The 22,964-nt window shown below is 40.8% G+C and overlaps 1 protein-coding gene across 5 annotated transcripts in view; it reads right to left on the bottom strand.

The window, feature by feature from the left end:
- Window positions 1–18,249, bottom strand: part of cdk11b (cyclin dependent kinase 11B) — a 77,802-nt gene extending 59,553 nt beyond the window's left edge. For 3 of the 5 annotated variants that reach the window (XM_076277522.1, XM_076277524.1, XM_076277527.1), the window contains exons 1-3: window positions 18,060–18,179; window positions 15,182–15,312; window positions 7,317–7,432 (exon numbers count right to left, since the gene is read on the bottom strand). In XM_076277522.1, the coding sequence (XP_076133637.1) occupies window positions 7,317–7,432; window positions 15,182–15,292 (227 nt within the window). In that variant the 5' untranslated portion in view covers window positions 15,293–15,312; window positions 18,060–18,179. The other 2 variants (XM_076277523.1, XM_076277526.1) reach the window with 2 other exon arrangements.
- Window positions 18,250–22,964: the final 4,715 nt, after the last annotated feature.

Raw genomic sequence — 22,964 nt, 5'->3', positions numbered from 1 at the left:
ACGCATGCACGTCATCTCAAAACCAGGCCATTTTCGTGGGTCTATCACTAGGTGGCAGTCTCGCCAGGTCTCGCTGATCACTTCCCGGAAAGTTTACAGGCAACACTTCATATTTCATGAAAGACGTTATATCTCCATTTCTAGAAAAAAACAGCGATTTTGATGAAAACTAGCCACTGTTTAGCTTGGGATTTCTCAGGAACAGAAGCGTGTAGAAATACACGGTTTGCACCCACTGAGAGCTTAAGCCTATGGTACGGTTCCCGCGTCTGCGTCCCTGGCACGCGGCACTGGTGAGCGCGTGACGAGAATTGCGTCATTTTTACAGCATGCGTCACGTCTTTGAGTCGACCGAAATTTAAGACCGCGCGTCAAAGTGACGCGTAGACTGCGCATGTGTGAAACGGAACTGCTGTAAACACTCCCCTCCAGTAGGTGGACCACATAGAAGAACAACACTTAAACGTAGAAACAAACCTAGACAGAAGAAGACTTGTTTGGTTACCATAACGACGATGGAACAGAGCGCCTGTCCTCAGCTTGCCTGGCTTCGAGTTACGTGAGACACCACGACATGGAGTCGACCGATGTAAAGCCACAATCCACAGATACATTCTTTAACATTATATTTAACGGTCACTTTACCATCTATGGTGTAGAACCCAAAGTATTTCAAGACACCACATTTTAGATGAGTTGGGGATGTAATTATCTGTCTGCTGGCCGTTCTGTGCGTTACCTTTGATTGTCGAAACAGGGTGGCTGCATGGGCTCATTGTGGCTACTGGCTATTATATTGGCTTGATTTGGTCATGAGCCCTGGATCATATAGCACTGAATGAGATGGCAAACAATAAAATAAAACTAATCATAGACTGTAGAAATGCGATACACAGCACTAAAAACCGAATAGTTTAATTATAGTTCGACTACGGATATTTCACGTCACGTCATGTTCGAATAAAAAGTGATAGCCCTACTCCCTGCATAGAGAGCTGACATGACTTCGGATTAAATGCATCTTTTAAAAATGAGCGTATGCTGAAATCAAATCGAGAAACCCAGAGCCAATTAAAGGTATCTATCTACAACGCTCAGGCGAAACCCAGTAACACTTGCTGATCGAGATGCATTCTCGCCTGTTCCGTATATAATGCGTTATCATAGTGATTATAATAATAAAGGGAATGTAGCGTACCTCTCCCAGGTGCAATCATTATCACCTAGCCCTCCTGAACAATGCTGAACTCAAATCTCGAAACTCGCCTGTCAACACCGGATGCATTATCATAATAATAATTGAAGGAATAACCTAGGCTACCTCTCGCTCTAAATACACCCATTATCACAGTGAGACATTATACATGAACACAAATAGTTACTTCAAAACTTTTATTGACACGTAATATTTACAGGTTTTTGGTTCATACTTTTTGGTATGAGGCAGGTGTGAAGACTCAATACAAATTTAATTGAGGACATCTGTACGCACAACTCTTTCTTACCATGCTGTGTTTAGAAAAATGTCTTTACTTTGTATCGCACCAGTATTGCTGCCCTTGCAGCACGGAGTCACTTAGCAATAGGCTAAGTAGCCTAATAAGCAAGTAGGCTAAGCTAGTCTCTCAGCTATACCAACAGGTGTGCTGTGTGTGTTCTGGTGGATGATAAATGGAGCGATGCGATGGGCCAGCTTATCAAACTTCCCAGCAGACAGGCGAACGTACTCGTGGTGCTTTTTCCTTCATCAGCTTCCTTCGTTCAGTGCTCGCACATCCCACGTTCTTCTTTTCTTCAGGCATTTCAGGCATCTTTGGTGGTTGTGTCCTACTTTCAGGCTCGATGTACCGCCCCCAGTTGGTGGGGCAGAGTATCACAGTTAATCCATAGTGCGCAGGCGCTAACCTTAACGATTTAATGCGCATTCAGGACAGCAGAAATTGGAGTATGCTTCACGTCCACGGCAAAAATGACGCACGTCTTGGACACGCGCAAATGTGACGCACGACCATACCAGAGCCTTTAAAGTCTCGCCTTTTAAACGAGCCATACATGTGTTCATAGCTATAACACAGAATATGCTGTGGCTGTACAAAAATCATCAACAATGGTCTAGATTGCTGGCGCTTCCGAAAACAGCTTGCCATTCAATGAGTTAATAACGACGTAAGCGATTATGATTGGCTAAGGCAGAGTCATGTTTCATGATCAGAGCCAGTGTTTTTACACACTTGCCAGCACATGCGCCACACACACACACGTACGCAACAGCTAAATTAGAGATTCGACGAAACTGCAGAGGTCAGAAGCAATCCGATGAAAAGTTGGCATTTTCAAGGTGGAGATATAAGCACTACTTCAAATTTATTGCGGTCAAAGGCAAGAACGTGCATGTAATGTGTACATTATGTCCAGGAGCGAAGACTTTGTCGACATCCGTTGTAAGCAACTCTAATTTAATGAAGCATCTCACACACGCATCTAAAGCTAGTGGCCAAAAACAGATACCTCCACCACAGATGATAGTTCGCCATCCACTAGCAAAGGAGTCAGAGCAAAGTCCTCCAAGCAGCAAAAACTAGATCTTTCTGGCTCACAACGAAAAGCTATGACACAGGCTGAAGTCAACCGTAGGTCTGCCGATGTGCAATATCTTGAATATCCCCTTGGGGATCAAAAAAGTATCTATCTATCTATCGAATAAATATCGAAAGTTATGTAGCCTACAAACACCTGTCTGTTCTACTCATTTCAACTGGCTGCTCAAAACTGCTCAAAAAATCCAAATTCTTTGACACATAGCAACTTTTTTTTAACAGTAACGCAAATAGTTTCTTTCCCTGGTAACGAGTTACTCTTATCATAAAGTAATTCAAGTAGTGAGTAACTATAACTAATGACTTTTTTAAAGTAACGTTCCCAACACTGATGATAAGCTAATGATGTCTTGCAATTTGATGTTTTAGACCAAGATCACTTTGACCATGACCGCGATTCAGATTGGGTGCCAGGCATTGAAGGAGACCTTGTTGAGGAGGAGGAAGATAAAGATGATTAAGATGAAGGACAGGAGGAAGATGAAGAGGAGAAGCCATCCACCTCTACACAGCCTCTCAGACAGGCAAGAAAGAGAACCAGAGAGAAGGGAACCGAGGAGGCAGTGACAAAGTAAGTGGAAGAAAGGGGAAGGAACACATGAAGAAAGAGTGAGAGGAGTAGGACGAGGATGAGCGAGAGGAGAAAGAATAGAGTAAGAAAGAGAAGGCTGTCTCCATGCTCCACTCTCCCCTATCTGCACTCTGGGCTGTGTCCACACTCCACTCCCACCTCTCTGCAGTCGGGACTGTCTACACTCCCACCTCTCTGCATTTGGGGCTGTCTCCATGCGCCACTCTCCCCTCTCTACACTGGAGGCCGTCTCCATGATCCACTCCCACCTCTACACATTTGGCAATGCAATTTTTTGGGCCTTTTATTATCAAAATGTCATCGGCGGAACAGAAAATAAATGATGATTATTGTAGTGCTGCCACTAACGACTAATTTTCTAACGACTAATCTTTCGACTAATTTTTTGATTAGTCGACTAATCTAAACGACTAATTTTTTTTTTAAATCAAGTGTTTGTTATTTTGTTGTGTACGTTTTATTTTGAACTCAGCTAAAGGGAAAACGTAAAATATATATCACCCTACTTTTGTTAGAAGCTGTATTACTGTAAGTAAACTGTTCAAAAACATTATGTATTAAAAAAAAACACCCATTTAAAATGCTACCTTCAGATCTAATGTCAGACCTTTGATAGACTTTATTTGTATGCCAGTGTTGCCATCGACATAGACAACTTCTTTGACCTGAGGCCCGGTCATGGCATACTTTGGGGTCATAGGGCCCACCTACATGAACCCACCCCCCATCAAATTATCATTATATCACATCACAATTATTATTGTTATGCTATATTGTTATACATGCACTTCAAAGCAGCCAGTGTTTAAAGTGCTAACATTGTTCACAAAAAGTTTGAAAACATGCACATCAGAGGACTGCTTTACTAATGTAAAATATAATTAGAATAGTTCCATTGCTTTTGCATGGTTGCATGATAAATACTTCTCAAAACAACAGCAATTATATGGGTGTCATCGTTTTGGGATGTTTCCCTCATGCAAGCATCATATACTGGTAGGCAAATGGAAAGAATATTGACATATTTAATCATGCCACAAGCTTTTGGCCACGTTATTAAAATTTGACTATACTTAAAAATGTAGTTTCATAATTAAATAGCTTTCCAATAGGTTGAATTGGAGATTTGCTACCAACGTTATCAAGTGGTTTCAGTTTCTCTCGCACATTGAATGAACGCTCATACCACCATTTAATTGTATGCCTCTATGTTTGATGACACCAAATTAGCAAGTAATTCCTACTGATTGCAGAAAAGTTTGTTTTCTTTTTCTGTCGGTCCGCGGTTCCTTGATCAATTGCGCAGCAAATCAGACGAAGCCCTGGGAATAATTTCACTCTGCGGCTCCGGACCAGTAATGTCCACGTTACGGCCGGTGCTGGTCCGCGCGGCCCATAGTTTGAGAAACGCTGGACTTTGAAAGGCGACAGGAGTTGAGGACTTTGCAAATGAGCCTAACATCAGCATGTTCAAAACAAGTAGGCTACAGGCACTTTGCGCGTCTTACCACAAAGGTTACTTCACTTTATCAGTTGGCTTGAACGCTAAAAAAATATGCGTCGTGACTTATTGACCATGGGAAATGACGTGCACCTTGATTGTTGATATTACGGGCGGCGGCATGTTCGGTTTAACGTTTTTTTGTATGAATGAATTACAGTAGACACGCCGGTGCGTTGTGAACGTGAGACACTTCACTTCATTTATTTCAATTTCCACAATACTATATTAGTCAGAGTCTGGACTAGCGTAATCTACTAGCTTAGCTCCCCCCACTTAGCTCTGCCTAATAATGAATTGCGCTGAAAGCAGGCAGACACGCAGCTTTGCTGCTGGCGTTAACACTTGCATGCATAGTGGGGTTTAAAACATGACTGCCAAAGTCTTAGTAGCCTGTTTAACATCCAAAGACAGTCATTGTACTTTTCAAGAGTTTATAACAGAGTTAATATAACATTACAGCCGTGTGAGACCAAAAATAAATAGGCGGTCAATAGTAAAACGACTCTTCGACTAAAAAAATTGCCGTCGACTAATTTTCATGGTCGATTAGGTCGACTAAGTCGACTAATCGCGGCAGCACTAGATTATTGTGATTATGCTTCTTTTATTGTATTCCAGATTCACTGACATCCAAATAGTAGCAAGGACCTCTAAAGTGTCAGCTTTCATTAAAGGCCAAGATTTTGCTTGAAGGCAAAGGGGTTGTCACGTTAGAGGTGTTTGATTCTGGTTATACAGTTACCAAGTGTCCTTTTGGAGTCTCCAAAAAGGACTTAAGAAAAACACTTAGACATATCTGTTGAAATATCATTCTCTTTCATAATTCATCAGTCTTTTGACTCCAAATTTGGACTGCAAGAAGCCAAGACCTGTGTCTGTGGCCTAGTTGAGTCCAAATCCTCCCAAGAGGTCCCTGAATGTCTGTACCCAAGACATTACATAGGCAAACCTATGGGCGGGGAAACAACCCCATCATTCTAACCTCTGCAGTCCTGGGTCAGCAAGTCACAGAATCACACAGATACGTTTACAATAACCCTGAGAGTGGTACCTTTCCAATGATACCAGACACATCTCTGAGTCTCAAACTATGTGGGAACTGTGCTGCTTACAACTTGGGCATGTTGAATTAGCAAAAAACATAGAAATAGGGGGCGTGTATATATTAAATTAAGTCAAATGATTTCTCGAGAAAGCGCTAGGTAAGTCTCTTTATCCTGAAAACAATACCAGCTAGATTTTGTAAAGATTATTAAGACTTAGTTAGATTTTATTAGATAAGCAGTTTTTGCATTGTACAAGCACCCTGTCTACAGAGATACACATGAGATACCCTCTTCCATCTGACGCTGCACATATCCTCTGTCTGGACTCGTCTGGACGGAAAGATTGCTCAGGGCAATGGGCCTACTCTGCGAGAGATCTGCAGCTGCCACGACCACCGAGCTGCGGCTGACCTGCGAGCTGCCTGTTAACGTAACGGTAGCCTCTGACGCTGGGTGCCTGCAGTCTGGATTGAGTGCTAAGGTGGGGAGCTCTGATGGCGACGTCGGGAGCCATGAAGCAACAAACGGTCCTTTCTAAAGCCACCGAGCTGCTGATCAGCAGGAAGATCGCACATCAGACTGTTGTTCTTCCGGTGCTCTGCTCTCCAGACTGCCAGTAAATTCTCTGAGTTGGTCAGTGAAGTTTGTTGGTCTTGCATTGGCAGTTTCACGCGGGTCATCATTGTCCTTGGACTTTTTCAGCCGGTTGGAAATTGGACTAATTTTAACATGATTTTTATGATTTTATTTATTTATTTTCAATTTGCTGTGTTGTCTGTCTTGTATGTCTTGTATGTCTTAGTGTCACGGGAACGCTGGCGACTACGCCGCTCCGTCCGGCATCTGTGTTTGTTATTTCTTAAATGTAGTTCTGTCTTGGTGTCACGGGTACGCTGGCGACTACGCCGCTCCGTCCGCTATTGTCTTTGTAGTCTATGTGTCATTGACAATGTCTTATATGTGGAGCGCTTTGGGTTGCACTTTGTGCACGTTAAATGCGCTATACAAATAAAACTGACTTGACTTGACATGTGTGCTTACCTCAACTGTAAATCAACTTTCTACAGCTTCTTTGCACAGAGATAGAAAGTAAAACTGAACCTTAAATTCTTAAATAAAGATACATCAGTCTGCCACTTAATAGACAGCAACTTTACCACACTTCTTCATTAGACTTTGCACTTATTTGGGTACTTCGGTGATACTAGAAGGCTCGCTATTTTTCCTTTTCCTACTTTGCTTTACGAAATCATGTCTCTTCCATCTTTAAACAGTTGTGAAACTTAGCTTGCAACAATTACTACACCTGGCTTTTCCTCTCATAGGATAGCTGTAGCAGTCGTCTGAGAACATCCTCACCCTGCAAATACTCAGGATTGGTTCCTTAGATTATCTACAATCTATCAGTGTTTGCTGCTGGAATACGCCTTTCTGAGACTGTAATTGGTTATCTGTAAATCTCCACCAGAAAACGTAAGACATGACGTTTACTGCTTATTTCACCCAGGTCTTGTAACACAAGAAACCTTAAAAAGTATAAAAACTTGATTTTCATTACAGGGTGTCTTTACAAGTACCTGTCCTCTGCAGTCTCTTCACGAATGTAAGGTGAATTCCGGATGGTTATCTCCATCCTGTGGTCCCGAAGCTCTCCTTCCTCCAGAGTGTCCCGCTTGGGTTCTCGCTCATCCGTCTACATCAAAAGAATATTCAGAGTAAAACACCACAGTTGGAAACACATAGCACTATCCACGAGGGTTGGACTGATGGAGCCAGAATCCTGATCCCTTCCAATCCCTCTCATCTCTCAACCTGCACCAGCCCACACCAACAGCTCACAACAAACATGTTGCAAAAACAAAACTATTTTGAGGAGTTTATTAAACAATGACTAGAGCCCAACCGATAATTTGGTGTGCCGAAATTATCAGCTGATGTTAGCTATTTGCTGATATAACGGTATTGTCATTTATGACAGCCAATAAATATCTTTAAATGTGTTTACACCAAGAAGGCAATGGCATGGTTTACAATTACACAATTACAATTACAATTAAAGTAAAAGAAACAGAATGTTCTGCTTGCATAAAGTGACCATAGTAACCAAGTAATCAAGTGCCCGCATCTACCAGGTCACATCCTCGGTATGTTTTTCCTTCAGCTTTTGTTTAATTTATTAAGTGCAAAAAGAGCTGGTGAGACAAATATCAAAACCAGCATCACGTGACATTTAGTTGCAGCTACAATCTGCCTTCTCAAAACGAGAGTACAGTAATGTTAGCTGGAAATCACAAGAGTGTGTTCTTTTCAGCCAAAACAACGGACGTCTAAACTAATTAGGTCAAATGCACCGTAGAGTCTCACAGCTCACATACTTCAGTACCCACAAAGCCAAAGTGCAACATAAACAAACTAGATTATCTGACGTTTGTCATATTACTGCCTGATGTGGTGTCTTTCCTCACCTGAATATGTGATGAGTGACATGCTAAAACAAACAAAACTAACATTTGCAAAGCTAACAGAAGTGGAGAAAAGCTAAGCTAAAGACAAAGAGAGAAGGTGAAAAACTAAAATGGTGAAGTAGCCTAAAGATACTGTAGGGTTGTTGCCAAGAATGAGATGCTAACCTAGTCTTATGCTGAATTTCAATGGAGATGCAGCTATGCCTAGATAATAGCCTTTATTTAATGACTTTAGCTCCATTGACTAACCATAAATGGAACAATGTTATTTTGGTAAATAATATTGATAATTAATGTCATGATGGATGGATTGTATTTTTCATAAGCATGACCCCATGGCCATTTTTTACCTTTCAGTGTTTCCCATACATTGACTTATTTGATGCGGCCCACCACAATATAAACATTGACCACCACACAATGATTTTCCTGGTTGTACTAAATTGAGCTTAAATCTGGTTAGAATCATAACCACACTGCACTAATTTGTTAAGAACTGTTGCATTCAGGTTAATTCTGCAAACCTACCACCACAAATAGAATTCAATTCTGTGGGAAACACTGCCTTGGTATTTGACAAATCCTGGCTACGGGAATTTTCATAATTCATTGTATAACAGTCTTTAGGATACCATATAGTAAGGATCATCAGAATACCAATCTGCTTGATATTAGAGCAAATTAACATTTGAACTGATTTTTAACTGGTTTTTTGGAATCCTCAAATATCGACCTCGAACATTTCTCTCAAATACATTCCTTAATTAATGTATCCATTTCCAAACTATTACACTTTAAAACAACCTAGGGGTGTAAAGATTCACCGATGCGTATTGGAAACAGATTTGAACGTTAAAAATGCAAGTGCATCGGTATGCGACCCCTCGACCGGATTAAATCTTTTATGAACTGGTCGATGGCCCGGTTTTAAAATTACAGTAAGCAAAGCTGCAACAGAAGACCTAACATTACAAATCATGTTACTTTTAAAATGATATAGATTGTCTCTCATTCGCGAATACATCTGCACAGCGTCTGGTATCATGTTCAAATAGGGTAAGTAGCATCATCGTGTACTACAATGGCAGCAAGCTGGTTGCAGAATCCAGTGAAACAGACATTACTTTGCTCAGCACAACCACAGACTCACAATGTGTATGTAAAGTAAACGTGTTACAGTATCTTGGAAGAAGTCATATATTCCATCAGTCTAGGTGCCGTAACCACTAGCCTCTAACCTACCTTAGGCTGCAACAAACATTGTAGCCTTGTGTGTGAGGTAACTTTGCTGCACTGCGCTGCCCTTCCCGTAAGGGTCTCCCCCCGCTCCAGTGGACAGCTGAAAGTTAACCGAGAAGTGGAACACAAGGTAATATATCCTACCGGTCATTGTTGATGTGACAACTCTGGTAACCTTCTTATTTATGTAAGGGACTCCTGAATAAATCTGCTGTTTCTCTACATCGAAAACACTCGGAAATGTCAGTTTTAAAAAGTATGAGAGCCAATCACAGACGAAAGAGGACTGAGGTCAAAAGCATTGTGTACTCTTACTGCAGTGCACGCACGTCAATGCAGGATGTACCTGCATATCTGTGGAACAGTGTTCCATAATCGGGTTTACCACAAGTATTGACTAATTTTATATAGACTCCGCTTTTGGGCCCTATTTTCACGACGCAATACCTGCCGCGAAGTAGATTATTATCCCGACGTAAAGTTTATTCCTATTTTAGTCTCGGATTTTTCGCTATGCGCTTTACTTTTATCAGGGGTGTGGCAGAAGGTGTGTTCCGGCGTACAATCCAAAATTGCTATGTTACACCCTCTAAACATCATTACGCCACTGCCCAAAAGAAACCTGGTCAGAAATCCTTGACGAGTTGTTCATATGTAATTTTAAGAGCACATTATCAACAGTGATATGGGCGGGTGCACAACGCACCTTCTTCTCTCTTCTCTCATGCACAGGAACGCGCACCAGCGCACATCCATGAAAAACATTACAAATTACATGAATGGATGAAGACATTAAACACGCAACGCAGGCGGGGGTATCGGCTTGTCAACCAAATGCACCTGTATCCCCTGATGTGTAACCATGACAGATTTTACCACAGTAGTAGAAGACAATACTGTTTCCCAACTGTAGGGGGACCCCGAGAGCAAAACTTCCACGGTGTTGCTTTAACAAGCATTGGACTCCTTGATTTGATGGTTTGCAAACTCAATTGCAACTTTACACCACTACGACCATGTATCTGTGCCGGTATCTGGAATCTGTGCATCAGGCTCTCTGAAATCGGCAACAACAAGAAGGACAAATGTGCTGGATTTTCTTCTATTAAGCCTACAGAAGGAGTCTGGCAGCACCTTGATATTGCAGCTCATTAAACAGGTGTGGAGATGATCTCTTTTACAACCAAGCACACCCAGCTTCTTGAAAATTTAGAGAGCGTAGCCTATGTTCATTTTGTAGTCATGTCTCAAAAGACCCCCCCCCCCCCCCCCCGGCAGAATGTGTCAGTTTTTGAGCGCCTCCTTAATTTGCTTTGCTTGACTTCTCGGCTCGCTGTTAAGACACAGCAAGTGCTATGCTGATTGCCATTTCTGAATTTGATAACTAACATACATTAAATAGTGGTGGACTAATGCCATGGGGCAGACTCATTTCTGCCTCTATGAGCCTCTGTTAGCACTAAAACAAAGCGCTTACCCTGATTGTGAAATTACCCTTACAGTTTCTTTACAATTACCGGGGTTAAGCAGGCATAGTGGTTAGGGATGAGTCGCGATCTTCGAATATTCGAATAGTCAAACTGTGCGCGAAATTCAATCTTAAAATAGCTTTTTTGAATATCATTATTATTGCGTAGTTCCAATGTGTTATATAGACTACATAATTTACGCTGCGCAAAATGTCACAAATCACGCAGCAGGGTATTTCCCTGTCGCTAACATGAGTGAGGTTACTACCCGATCTAGGCTACCTGCGTTGTGTAGGCTACATAGTAAACAAACAGAAGAGCACTGTCATGACCTCGTGACTGTAAACTCTGCAAAAACTCTTGCAATACTGCCAAGACATATGCCTACCAATGAACGCTTAGTCGCTTACCCCATGACATAGTGGAAGGCCAACTAGAAGAAATATCCCTACCTGGCAAAGATAGCAATCTCCTACTTGAGTGTGCCTGCGACTTCTGTGACATCCAAGCGGTGTTCTCTGAAGTAAAGCTGGTCTACCAGTAATTGTTAATAGGTTGCATTCGCGTCTCCTCCCTGACCATGTTGACATGCTCATTTTTTTTTAACAAGAATATGACATGCCTAACTGTAAGGCTACGAATAGTGACATTGATTGAAACTAATTTGTTTAAAAAGTAGGCTATTGCACAAGGCAGGTTTGCATAAAATCATTATGCCATGTAGCATTTTTTTTTATCTAACGAGCATCTGGTTTGGCGATGCAGAAACGCACTGTGCTTATTGTTTTTTGTTTCTTCCAATTAGCCTACCATAGGCCTACTATGTAAAAAAAGGACGAGAACATGTTATTTGTTCAATTTACAGTTTGTTTGATGACAAATCGCTAAAGATGAAATTGGCCTCCCTTTCTGTCATTGTGAGCAGGGTGCGATTTGTAGGGGGGGATGGTTAGGATTTCCCCCCCTCTGGTTTTCCTATCCCTACCTCTGCTAAATTATTTTTATCGTCGCGGGGGGACAACATTTATCTCCCTCTGCCCCTCATATTGATTAATGCTACTTCATATAAGTAAAGCGCTGCAACGTGAGAACTACATAATAATCTGACATCAGAAACGCACCGTCACAGTCAGCACTGATGCTGCTGACACAGTGGCTGCGTGATAACTTAATTTGGCCTTGATCGTGCAGGACATTTCAGAATGTCGAGTGTGTAATCCATCATAAATGTCTAGGTTCAATGGAAAAGTTAGCTGGACAAATGAAAGCAAACGAGAAGGATTCAGTGAAGCATAATAATGTTTTAGAACATTCAAAATTAGAAAACTGATGCAACTGAGATGGAGGACAACTGCACGTAGAGTAGAACGTAGGCCTATTGTCCGAAGGAACTTACATTAAATGAGGAGATATTTGCTGAATGTCACAAAAAGTGTTACAGAAATTGCTTGGGGACCGTTCGTTATTTATAAACGGGATCACCGGAGGGATTTTGAGTGCTTCGATCACAAGTTGCATGACCCTCCCCTGCCTGCAATATAATTTTCAACGACCCTCCAGCAGCATTTTCAAAAATGACATGACCCTCCCCGGTCGATTGTCGATGTCTCCGGCCCACGCTCTTACGCACTATGCTATGATAGCACATCGACATGTGTTACCGTCCTAAAATCAACCTCTGCTTTCTGATCTTACACATCACACTTCACCAAGATGGTGGCCATTTCAGTAGATTTACTCCCTAACATTGTTGTGGAAACACAATAAGCATGGAAACTAAATGCACACTTCCTGCAACTGCATTAGCCTACTTGAAAAGTTACTCCTCTAGTAAGTATTCACATGAAATAAAACAATAAAGCATTGAGACCATTCAACAAAGCACACTGGGTAATAACAAATTCAACACATGAACTTGTTGCTATGGACTCGTCTCTAGGCTTCCTGCAGTCATTGTAAAGCTGCCAAAGCTGAACATTATCCGAAACTCAATTTCTCAGACGAGCGTCAATTTGGGAGCTTGCTACACTCCTTCCTTCTTAAATGAAAAGGCCGTTTGCACAATTTCACAAATAATCACAGGGACCGAAAAATACCTAACATGCCAACTTTTTCCGGGTTTATCATTTTAACGTTTCCCTGCTGTCTTGCCGTTTTAATATTTTCCTGTAGAATATCCCATATTACTGTAATACTCATAAGATTAGTCCTGCATTCTGGCCTGTCTGTGTTGTCCTGTTGTTACCCCTTGCCCTTCCAGTGAAACAGATGTATTCAAATCATCGTTTTGCTTGCTTGAATGCGAACTCAGAGTGATGTTAACATAGGCCTATTTAAGTTAACGACGTGGTTGTCGTGAGAGCAAGATTCATTAGCGCTTGCGGTGTTCGGCCGTAGGCTATGCCTACGTGCGCACCTGCCAGGCTACTCAGCTAGACAAAGAATTCCCCCTGTATATTCACTCCAAGTTGGCCTACAATAACTTACCAACTACACTGTAGACCATAAACTGGCTATTTATATGACCAAATGTATTTGTTCAACTTTATGAAGCATAATTACGCACTGCTACTTGGAACGTAGGCCTAACACATTTTTGTTGGCAGGAGAGAGAATGACAGCGATTAAGAAATTGCACTTGTTGCTGGTTATCAATAAATACTATATTTTTTTTTGCAAACAACAAAAACAGAAAGGATGGAGACAGCAAAGCTAGAGATGGGCAGGAACAAGGTCAATTGGTAGAAATGCTTGTCAAAACGTTAGGAGCTGGATGTGTGGATGAATGAAGCACAAGTATGCTTTGTGTTAAGCATGCACACTGTTTAAAGTTAGGCTACAGGGTAAACTACAAGTAAACCAAAGTTAAATTTAGCTTTTTTAGGGCTGGATAAAGTTGACCAAATGGATATAGGCTGTTAGGCGTGAATAAAGTAGGCTACTTTGTTGCTCCAACCCTTCCAACGTTAATGGGGACGAATGTTGACATTTTCCGTATTTTGCGTGAGAAACCCGGGAAATCTCCCTCATTTTCATTGTTCAATGTTGACAGAGCTATGGAACGAAAGAGAACGTTATATGGCGACAGAAATCAACAATCAAACAAGCCACTTTGATTTTTTGCTGTTTTCATTAATACAAAAGATGGGTGACCCTCCCTCCTAGACAAAAACAAGTTAGGTGACCCTCCCCTCAACAAAGAATAAAAAGACATGACCCTCCCCTATTTTCCTCCGGTGACCCCGTTTATAAATAACGAACGGTCCCTTGGCATCGCTTATTCAATGGCTCTCTACCGAAACACCTATAGTTTGCGGAGGACGAACGAGAAAGCACTCGTTTGATAAATCAGCCAGTAGTAGACAAATAACTTTTAGAAATAATCTGTACTGCAAAAACGAATGTTGGTGGGTATTTAAACTATCTAGTGGGTGTTTTAACAGCTGCAAGAAATAGAAGCGTCATGGTCTTTATGTTCTGGTTCGTAAATTATTTTCATAAAACTTCAAGTTGCCCTATAACTTTACTCTCCAAACTCTTCACTGCACTGTAGGAAATTAACTGACAGTATGATAGGCTATTTATTTTCTGTAGGCTACAATAAACACATTTATTTTTTCAAATTTTGCAATATTACGCACTTGGCTACTGAACGCAAATCAGAAGGAGAGAGAATGCACGTAGCCTACGCAGCGTGTAGCGCAATGTGTAGGCTATTTGGTTACCAACTAACACTGTTAGCCAATTCACTAACTTAGGACTTCAGTGCCATCATATACAACGTTTTTTTAAACAACAAATACAGAAAGGATGGAGGCAGCAAAAGTAGAGAAGTCATTTCAGATGGGGCAAGAACAAGGTGAATTTGTATGCTTGTCAAAACGTAGTCCTACCCTGCATTAGAGGAGCTGATCATCATACCAAGGACACTCGCTGTTTAAAGTCATACACCACGGTAAACTAAAACTAAAATGTTACAAAGGTGGCAAAAACAATATAGGGTATTATTAGCCATGACATGACTAGGCTATGAATCGTTCGTTCATATTTTTTTTTTGGGGGGGGGTTACAAACTTATTCAAAATCATCCCCCCCTCTGGTTTTTACACAAATCGCACCCTGATTGTGAGAATGTGCACCCCCCCCCCCCCCCCCCCCCCCCCCCGATTTTCGAACAATATTCAACTCTTGCTCCTCGATTATCAAATATTGGGGGGTTCACACTTCCATATATGGGGGTTCCCCACCACCAAGTAATAACAAACTTACATTTTTTGGACGTTTACAGTCAGTTTTCTCTTCCAGTTCTCGTCTACGCTTTTTCTCTAAAAGAATTTCATCAAGTGTTTTAACTTTCCAGGTCTCCTTTGCGTCCCCCATCAGCTCCAACACGCCACCAACTGCAATGAAACAGAGAAGACAAAGTTACACTGCTGGGGAAAAAAGTAACATTGTTTATCAAATCAAACACGTGAGGATTAGGCCTACAAAGGCATAAAGTGGCATCAAGGTCATTCCATGTCAAATCACCCAGAAGCTCACAAGTCACTCTTACAGAAAAATCTGACAAAAATCGCTGGTGCTCCTACTCATACTTATTAGCGTTCAGGCAGTAGGTCCCGACGGTAATTGTAAAGCAATTTACAATTGTAGCTATAAATAAATTAAGAATGTAGCTAAAAATCTTCAGAATGCAATGGAATCAAGCATTTCGGGCGATGTGGAGGCACAAGCCGGAAGCAGAGCAAATGTTCAGAAGGCTACCTCCAACAGCGAGAGAGAAAAAAAGATGCACATTATCTCTATATACGGCTCTGCATTCCACAAGCCTAGAGCGCCCTGTAGACGGTAATGTTTACTCCTTGGTTCATGTCAGTCAGTATGAATTAAAGGAGAATTCCGGTGTGATATTGACCTAAAGTGTGTTGAAACATGATACCGAGTGTGAACGTATGTCTCATAGCCCATCTCGGCTTGTCCCCTGCACTCCAAAATCTGGTGCTAGTTAGCCGATGCTACCAACAGCTTGTTCAATGGTGGTGCTTCGGCATCGGGCTAGCCGTGCAAATAAATCACTGTTTTACACCATTTACGAGGCTCAATGTATCTCCACACTTCATTGGTATACTACCGAAGGCCCTGACATTTAAAACGAGACATTGAGAACTTTGAAAAAGCACTGGTAGTTTACTTACAAGACGATTTATACAGACAGTATCTTCACGAAGTTTAGCGTTTGCAGCCATCTTGAATTTAGTCACGATAAGTCGAGCGACGAGTAAGAGTGAACAGGTATGATAAGGGATCAGATTCCAAAAAGAATTCAGTGGAAATGCATGGATTCCAGTTTCTTCCAGTAGCAGCAACTAGAATCCATGCATTTCCACTGAATTCTTTTTGGAATCTGATCCCTTATCATACCTGTTCATTCTTACTCGTCGCTCGACTTATCGTGACTAAATTTAAGATGGCTGCAAACGCTAAACTTCGTGAAGATACGGTCTGTATAAATCGTCTTGTAAGTAAACTACCAGTGCTTTTTCAAAGTTCTCAATGTCTCGTTTTAAATGTCAGGGCCTTCGGTAGTATACCAATGAAGTGTGGAGATACATTGAGCCTCGTAAATGGTGTAAAACAGTGATTTATTTGCATGGCTAGCCCAATGCCGAAGCACCACCATTGAACAAGCTGTTGGTAGCATCGGCTAACTAGCACCAGATTTTGGAGTGCAGGGGACAAGCCGAGATGGGCTATGAGACATACGTTCACACTCGGTATCATGTTTCGACACACTTTAGGTCAATATCACACCGGAATTCTCCTTTAACATAAAAACATGTTAAATAATATATTTTGATATATAAGCACCTGACTATAAGTCGCCAGCCAAACTATGAACAAAAGTGTGACTTCTAGACCGGAAAATACGGTAAAAATGTCAAAAACGGTCCAAATAATTGGTCGACTTCTAATGCAGCCACACAACTAATGTCCCTCCAGCATGCATACCAAGAGGGGAAAAAACATATGCATGTTGAAGTGCAGCGTGTCAACATTATCTCCTCAAACTTTAAATACTTACACTTGTGCCCCATTTTGAGTTTTTTGCCCGACATTTGGGGTGCATATTTCACAACCATCTCTTTAGACTTTTAGAAATTAAGCCATTGTATGTCCAAAGAAAAATTAAGCATTTTGCGTTCCTCGCTCGTTTTTGCTTCTCACAGGACTTTCCGACACTGCCGGGACGCTAGAGCAGATCTTGCAAGTCTGGTTTTCTGCTAGGAGTTGGTAAGGGGAGCAACAACTGTGTCAATGTTGAGTGGTCAATGTTGATATTGTGGTAACAGTGATTTCTAGCAATCAAAGGCTCTGCTTTTACACAATAGGATTTTAAGTAGTGTGGTGGTTTATTGTGAACAAAACACATTTTTCTTAAAACAAGATATGTGCCCCACGAACTTTGACTATGAGCATATCTAGGCTACAATCGTTTTGTCATGTCATAGCAAGCACACTTTGCAGTTCCTCGTAAATGCATCTAGTTGCCATTATTGGTGTAGCTTTAGTCTATTAATAACGTTTTACTAATTACTTTCAAAGTGATTGTAATGTTTTCCTTTTGTTGCTTAGGTAAAGCATCTCCCAAGCAGCTCTTTGGTAGCCTACGTTAAACCGCGCCGTAGAATGGCATACTGCACGTGCAACCGTCTCATCACCACTCCGCTGACATCCCACATTAAAATATCTCTTGCATTGTCTTCTCAAATGTCTTGTTGTTCAAAAACGCTAGGAAGGCTTAAGCTTAATATAAAGGCTGGCTTTCAGCAAACGTACAGAAATCTCTCTACAACAAGGCGGTCATCACTGAAGTTTCCACTTGCCCAAATGTCTGTTAAATTCTGTAACGTCACGTTATATATTTTATATTCAATTGAATTTTATAAATCACATAACAAGTTGAATAATCTCATCTCTGCTCATTCATGCTAGATTCTTAGACAGCTAAACATCTAAATCAACATGATTATTTTGGTGAAGTTGAGATCTAACATTAGCAGGATAACTGAACTTTACGTTAGCGTTACGTTCATTTACGTAGCGTTGGCTAATGGATGGTTAAATTCGCATGTTTCCAACAATTTACCTATTGAACACCACGGCCATGTGCTTCTTCACGCTATAGCAGACGTCCAAATAAGTAACATATGATTTAAAAAACTGTAAGTGTTACAAATGAGGAATGTAGTTCTGCCTCCAAACTAGCTCGCTAACTTACCTGAAATTTACTCCGTGCGAGCTCCAAATCGGTGTTACACAGGAAAAACTGTTTCCTCTTCCACTTCCTCTTTGTGTTCTTCGTTTCCTACATTGATTCCTGTATTCATTTGCCTCAAGAAACACTACCGCCACCTCGTGGAACATTTCACAAATACGGAGCTAGCAAGGGCAAAACATACAAACACCCCCCCCGCCAAAAAAAAAAAAAAAAAAAACGAAACAAAAAATGTGGGCTAAGGTTATCCAATAGCACCAAATAAAAACATGTGTTTAGGGATGTAGTGGAGGCTAAACACAACTAAACACAGTTTTACCCACCTCTGAAATTTCAGAAATAGAGTTTATCCACCTCTTATAAGTAAGTATAAGTATACTCTTTTGATCCCATGAGGGAAATTTGGTCTCTGCATTTATCCCAATCCGTGAATTAGTGAAACACACTCAGCACACAGTGAGGTGAAGCACCTACTAATACCGGCGCAGGCGCAGCTGCCTGCTACAGCGGTGCTCGGGGAGCAGTGAGGGGTTAGGTACCTTGCTCAAGGGCACTTCAGCCGCTTCCTACTAGTCGGGGTTCGAACCGGCAACCCTCCCGTTACAACTCTAAAGCGCTAACCAGTAGGCTACGGCTGTATCTTTTTAGAGCTCATCCACTTCTCAAAAGAGTTCATTCACTAATTGCAACTTTTAACATTCAAAAATCACACTGTTTTATCCACATTCACAATATGTACACTCATAAACACTCTAGGAACCATTTAATGCCACTGGTATTGTTATACACATTGGACAGTAACCTCCACCATCATCAGTTCTGAATGCCTTTTTTAAAAATCCGATACTGCATGGCACAGTCCACCTTATTTTACCACTACACATAAACACATACATTCAGGGATATATATATATATATTATATATATATATAGAGAGAGAGAGAGAACACATACATTCAGGGATATATATATAGACAGATATATATAGAGATTTTTTTTTTTTAAATGCACATGCACATATTAATATTTTACACATAACTTATAACATGCGCACAGACTGATATAACTGAATAACTGGCCTGAGGGTTTATGATGATTGCTAGGTCAAACGTCAATTTGTCTGTGTCTACACTTTACAGAACCGTTACACTTTTTAAAAAAAACCAACACCACCTAATTGTTGAAATTCATAAAGTAAAACATGTCAGGTCTATTTTCATATCAATTATATATTCCAAGCACCACAGAAGTGCCCATACCCACTTGACTGTCATGTACAGCCTAGACATTGAGAGCCATATTCTGAAGTTAAAAAATGTTTTTTTGAAATAGTTAAACTGTAAATAATGCATGCATAACTATCACATTTATTATATCAAATATATACCAAATGGCCGATAAGTCTATGATAATTATGCAAGTGTTTGTTGTACAGTATATATGATTGCAGGCTGTACAACCCCAAATCAGAAAAAGTTGGGACATTGGGTAAAATGTGAATAAAAACAGAATGTGATGATATGCAAATCTCGTAAACACATTTTAGTTCCAAAAAGGACACTAGACAACATATCAAATGTTGAAAATGACAAATTTGACTATTTCATGAAAAAATATATGTTCATTTTGAATTTGATACCTGCAACACATTTTTAAAATGCTGGGATAGGGTAACAACATTCTGGAAAAGTTGTGTAATGATAAAGAAAACAATTGGAGAAATGTTTCACAATTAATTAGGGAAACTGACAACATGATTGGGTATGAAAAAGAGCATCCCAGACAGGCAGAGTCACTTAGAAATAAAGATGTACAGGGGTATTCATCACTGTATAAACCTGTGTGGACAAATGATGAAACAATGTAACTTTAATACTTCTTAACATGAAATTGGGAAGTATTGGGAAGTATGGGGAGTTAATCATTAATTACATAATATCATTAAAATATTTGGAAAATCCAGATAAATCTTTGCAAACAGGGGATAGAGCTGAAAAACAATACTGGATGAAGAAGATAGCATGTAGTCTGATGAAGAGCGTATAAGCTCGAAACGTTACACACTGGTGAAAGTCAATAAAAATTCCTGATGGGAGCCAAGTGTGCGGACATTCCACCCTTCTTTCCTTTTGAGGACCTAGATAGCATTACATTAAAACCAGACCTGTTTCTGTGAAGAAAATTATTGTAGGGCTCAGGAAAACTGTCTATTAGCACAGTGTGATAGCCTACTCAATTCAGAAATGCTAGTGTAAACATTACCATGTAACAGCCAAAATTGTATTTAACCATGATACAGAAATACCACTGTCTTATCTGGGCCTGGGTTTGTTAAAAATGGACTGAGGTAATATGGAAAAAGGTCCGGTTAGACCAATCAAAATGTGCAATTCTTTTTGGAAATCATGGACTCATCTGGGTTAAAGAGGAGGGGGCATATCCAAGTACCCAACCTATCCAACTTGTTTTAGTGCTCAGTTTGAAACCCAACATCTATGAAAGTGTGGAGGTGAATTAGAGCATGGGCATCTCGCACATCTGGCAAGGCACAAACAATTCTGAATTGTGTATACAGGTTTTGAGCAATGTCTTTTCCAGGCAATGTCTTTTCCAGGATGTTGTGTAAATAAAGACAGAATGTGATGATCTGCAGACCTTGACGTGATTATTCTAGAAAATATGGCAACCTCATTTTTGCTGTCTGTAGGCTAATGGTGAATGGATAATAGGCAAAATTTGATGGTAAGCCTACATGTAGGCTACATGTACTTTATTATAACCTACAGTAGGCCTAGGTCTTCTGATGCATCTTTCTACAAAATAGGTTGTCTTCTATATTATTAAGTTATTCAGCTAAACATATAACCTTAAATGAAAGCTTTAGGCTTATGTCATTTCGATCAGCTAGAGACAACAAGTGGCAAACAGAGCCAAGAGTCACTTATAAGCTAGAGATTGCTGAGTCACATCGAATTTCATACGAAGATGCATCATTCCACAAAATGGTTTGTCTTCTCTATCAGGAAGTTATTCAATAAGCTTAACAATAAACATATAGCCCTAACTCAAAACAGCTGTTAGGCTTATGTCATTTTGATCTGTAAAAATGTCACATGCAGCCATGCCTAAATTCTGCTTACTGCACATTAATTATAGGCTAATGTATTATAATATAATATTCAGTATTCGTTATTGAATGCTTAGGCCCTATTTACGCGACAAAATATTTTGCCTTTCATTTAGACGGCGACGGCGTTTTTGGGGCTTAAAAACGCAAAAAGTGAAACCACCCTCCAAAGTGGAAATCTTAAAAATGCTCCACCAAGGGATTGCTCCGATCTGCTCATAGTGGCTCTCATCGCATAAGCGTTTACGTCACAGGCATGCGCCAGTAAAGGAAAATAACAAGGAAGGTTCTACCAAAGATGGTTGATTACGAAGATATTTCCTGAGAGGCCATTTCCTGTCCCCGCAAATGTATGCAAATAGGGTAGCAGTAGTACACGCCCCGCACGAGGGGGGGCCACTATCCCCCATTTATGCAGTGATCGGGCTCACTTTTTAGGTCTATGGCAGAATCCAAGAATTTCACAGAATTTGTCAAAGCCTTATTTTTCTGAGCAATGGATGCACATTTTGGACATGGTATCATGATCTCCAAACCCTCTTCCCCATTTCAGGAGAATGTCGTGACAGTATGACCCTCCAGTCGGGAGAAAATCAACATTAATGAAGGTGTACACCAAGTTTGTTTTGTACTCCGGCTTCTGTCTGGCGTGAAACCGAGGCGTTCAAATGTCAGTCATACGTCAGTGACACATCCCTGTGCATGCGGGGACTGAACCAGAGCCCGTCTCTGACTGAACTCCACTTTGCCCTCATAGACATGAACTAGGACGACCCATCTTGCTACGCATTAATTATCTTTGGTTCTACACAGGCACGTGGTGTTGTGTGGCAGTGCTTCACACTACCACCTAGCCCCCTGGCGTGCATACTAAATCCAATTTCATACACTTTTTTGTCACCGTATGCACGGGCTTGTCTAAACGCGGAATAAAAAGTGAGAATGCAACGCCACTTTTGCGTTTTCTCTTCAGATAGTTTCCATCTAAACATAGCCTTAGCTGGAATGCAAAGCAAGCCGCAATGAAAAGCAAGACGCAAGTGTAGCCCACTTAGGCATGAAGTCAGTCAAACTAAGCCTACCGAAAACCACCTCATTGGCTATAGCCTAAATAAATGAAATGAAACAAGACGGCTGCGGACCATAGACTGTATAAAATAGGGTTGGACCAACGAGATGTTGGAGCAATGGGCTTTCTGTCGGTATAATGGGCTGTCGGACCAATAAGATGTCAGGCCAATGGACATTTGTCGTACTGTTGAGTCATCAGAATAACAGGGTGTCGAAACAATGAGCAATTCCCAATTCGAACTGGACTCTGGCTAAACCTTTATCACCGCACTGCACACGCATGGATTTCCATCCAAAAACATTTAATTCCATAGCATAAAGCAGACCTCTTCTGCACCCAATGTAGTCAAACTGCAGCAAGTGCTAGAATGTCTGCTGAAACATTTTAGGATTGATGTAAGCCCTACATTTTTCATTTAAATACCTAGCTCTGAAGTTGAAAATGAGTTCTATTAAACATGTATCACATCATGCATATCTGGACATTGTATATTGTAAAAGAATTCTCCAGAATATACATCAAATAGGCTTTTGATCGACATTATCCAACCCATGGCTCTGCCCAGTGCCTTGATCAC

This window comes from Alosa pseudoharengus, unplaced genomic scaffold (genome assembly GCF_046254945.1).
Source record: "Alosa pseudoharengus isolate Yale_2024_CS ecotype anadromous, Long Island Sound unplaced genomic scaffold, YU_APseudo_1.1 YU_APseudo_1.1_scf_9, whole genome shotgun sequence".
Lineage (NCBI taxonomy): Eukaryota > Metazoa > Chordata > Actinopteri > Clupeiformes > Clupeidae > Alosa > Alosa pseudoharengus.
Note: the sequence above shows the minus strand (reverse complement) of the source record. Positions and strands in the feature narration are given on the sequence as shown.